General features: G+C 39.8%; 1 protein-coding gene across 1 annotated transcript; it reads right to left on the bottom strand.

Annotated features, from left to right (window-relative positions):
- Positions 1-746: 746 nt before the first annotated feature.
- Positions 747-1,730, bottom strand: LOC124505966 (putative olfactory receptor 56B2). Its single transcript, XM_047072009.1, has one exon. It carries the CDS (start codon positions 1,728-1,730, stop codon positions 747-749), a length of 984 nt encoding a protein of 327 aa, XP_046927965.1.
- Between the last annotated feature and the right edge of the window lie 608 nt (positions 1,731-2,338).

The following is a 2,338-nucleotide window of genomic DNA, read 5'->3' as shown; positions in this document are numbered from 1 at the left end:
TGGTAAGTGTACTTAACTTTTTGTCTATTTTCCTGAGCTGTTTGCCACATCTTTTGCATGATTTTACATTCCCACCAGCAATACACAATGATTCCACTGTAGCCACAAAATCCAACACTTGCTTACTTGATTAAGAAAAAGAAATTACAGCCATTTGAAAAGATGTAGGATGTCGTATAATATCACTCATCATCAGGGAAATACAAATCATGGTTTTGAATTGAATTTGTCCAATGACTAATGATATTGAACATTTCTTTATGTGCTTGATGGCACTTACACATCTTTAAAAAAATGTCTACTCAAGTATTTTGTTCATTTAAAAATATATAAGGTGCATTTAAAAGCAAATAGACAAATGGCAGGAATAAGTCCTATGTTTCAGTAAGCAAATAAATGTGCATGGATTAAACTCTCCAATTAAAAAGAAGAGAGTGTCAGTATCTACTCTAACCACTTCCACTCAACACTGTCTAAAATTGTAGCCAAGCAACTAGCATGGAAAATGAGATGAATATTCTACTTGTCCCTTCCTTGGATTCCTTGAGATAAGTGGCATCATTGTGTTCTGATGAAGATCCTTCCTGACTTACAAGATTTGAAATATCAGTTTCACCCCCTTTTTGGAAGCTTCATTTACAAAAGAGATTCCTTACACTAACTGAAGTAGGCACAATGCCCATGTACCCTACTTCTTCAACCACGTATAATGATTGGAAAATATAATGGATAAATATGTGGGAAAATTACCTAAGTGAGCCTCTTCCACATTCGTTGCCTTTGATGTTCAGCTTCAGAAGCTTATACAAACCCTGCCTGAGCTCCTTGTTCTTGAGTGCATATACCATGGGGTTGAGGGCAGGAGGAATGACATTGTGTAGTACATTGAGTAGAACTGGGACAAGGGGAAACGTCATTGTTGCATTATGGGTGATAGAAATGACAATGACAACTGTGTAGAAGAATAGGATTAGGATGAGGTGGGAAGTGCAGGTACTTAGGGCTTTGGAAGCAGCTTCTGCTGAGTTCAGCTTCAGCACTGAGTGAAGTATCAAAACATATGATAAAAAAATCAAAGCCAGGTCACTCCCCATCAATGTCCATGCCAGAAGTAGCTGGTAGATGCTGTTAATTGTCCTGTCATCACAGGATAAGCTGGTGACTCCAAGATTAGAGCACAGGCAGTGCTCAATTTGGTTCTGTGAGCAGTAGTGTCTCTGAGCAGCCAACACAGGCACTGGGATGGTAGTTAGGGTATTTCGGAGGGCCATGAGCACAGTTGCTTTGACCACAAAAGATTCAGTGATTATTGCTGGATAGTGTAATGGTTTGCAAATGGCTACATATCTATCTATAGCCATGCAGACAAAGATACCTGATTCCATGCCCACAAAACAATGTATGACATACATCTGAGCAAAACACTCAGGGAGACTGATGGCCTTGGCACTGAACCATAAGATGGCCAAAATCTTGGGCATGATGGTGGTAGCCAGTCCCATGTCTACCACAGCCAGGATCCCCAGGAAATGGTACATAGGTTGGTGCAGTGTGGCCTCCTGATTGATGATGATCAGGATAAGGATGTTGGCAGTGAGAGCTAAGAGGTAGAGCAGAGCCAGGGGCAGGGAGAGCCAGTGCTGCCAGGTGTGAATGCCTGGGAATCCCATCAGAATGAACTCAGAGACCTGGAACTTAGAGATGTTGGAATCTCCGGGATGCTGGAACATCCTTCCCTAAGAAGGAAAGTATTCAGGGTCATTATTCTTAATAACCTCTCTAATTATTTTTGAAAAGAAGGCACCGAGGTTTAAGTTTTAGAAATGGAGAAGTCTTCATCTTAATTATTCTGATACTGCCACTATCATTTATTGGAAATTTCTAGCAAAACAGTAAACATGGTAGTGCATTGTACATGTTGCCTCAGCCAATCATCCTAAAAGCTCCATAGGCAGGACACATTATTTACATCTTCTCATGATTGAAGAATTGCACATTAGAATTGTCAGGACTTTGGTCATTATCTTCTGTCTGGTAAATCATGGAACCTGGAGAAGAGGAAAGTGCTCTGATACTTTCTCTAGACACCTAACATACAGAGGAAAAATAGAGATGTTTATGTGTTGAGACACTTAAGTCACAGATCAGAATATAGATTACTGAAGAGAACTCTGTTTTGATTCAAGTGCATGAGAATATTTTAAGTATTCATGAATACTATTTAATTTTTTTTAACATTTATTTATTATTGAGTGACAGAGAGAGAAGGGCATGAGCATGGGAAGGCAGAGAAATGAAGAGATACAGAATCCAAAGCAGGCTCCAGGCTCTGAGCTGT

Source organism: Lynx rufus, unplaced genomic scaffold (assembly GCF_022079265.1).
Source record: "Lynx rufus isolate CCGP_SWC_20201006 ecotype Redwood Valley unplaced genomic scaffold, mLynRuf1.p SCAF_9, whole genome shotgun sequence".
Taxonomy (NCBI): Eukaryota; Metazoa; Chordata; class Mammalia; order Carnivora; family Felidae; genus Lynx; species Lynx rufus.
The sequence above is the reverse complement of the archived record's forward strand: the minus strand, read 5'-3'. Positions and strand labels throughout refer to the sequence as shown.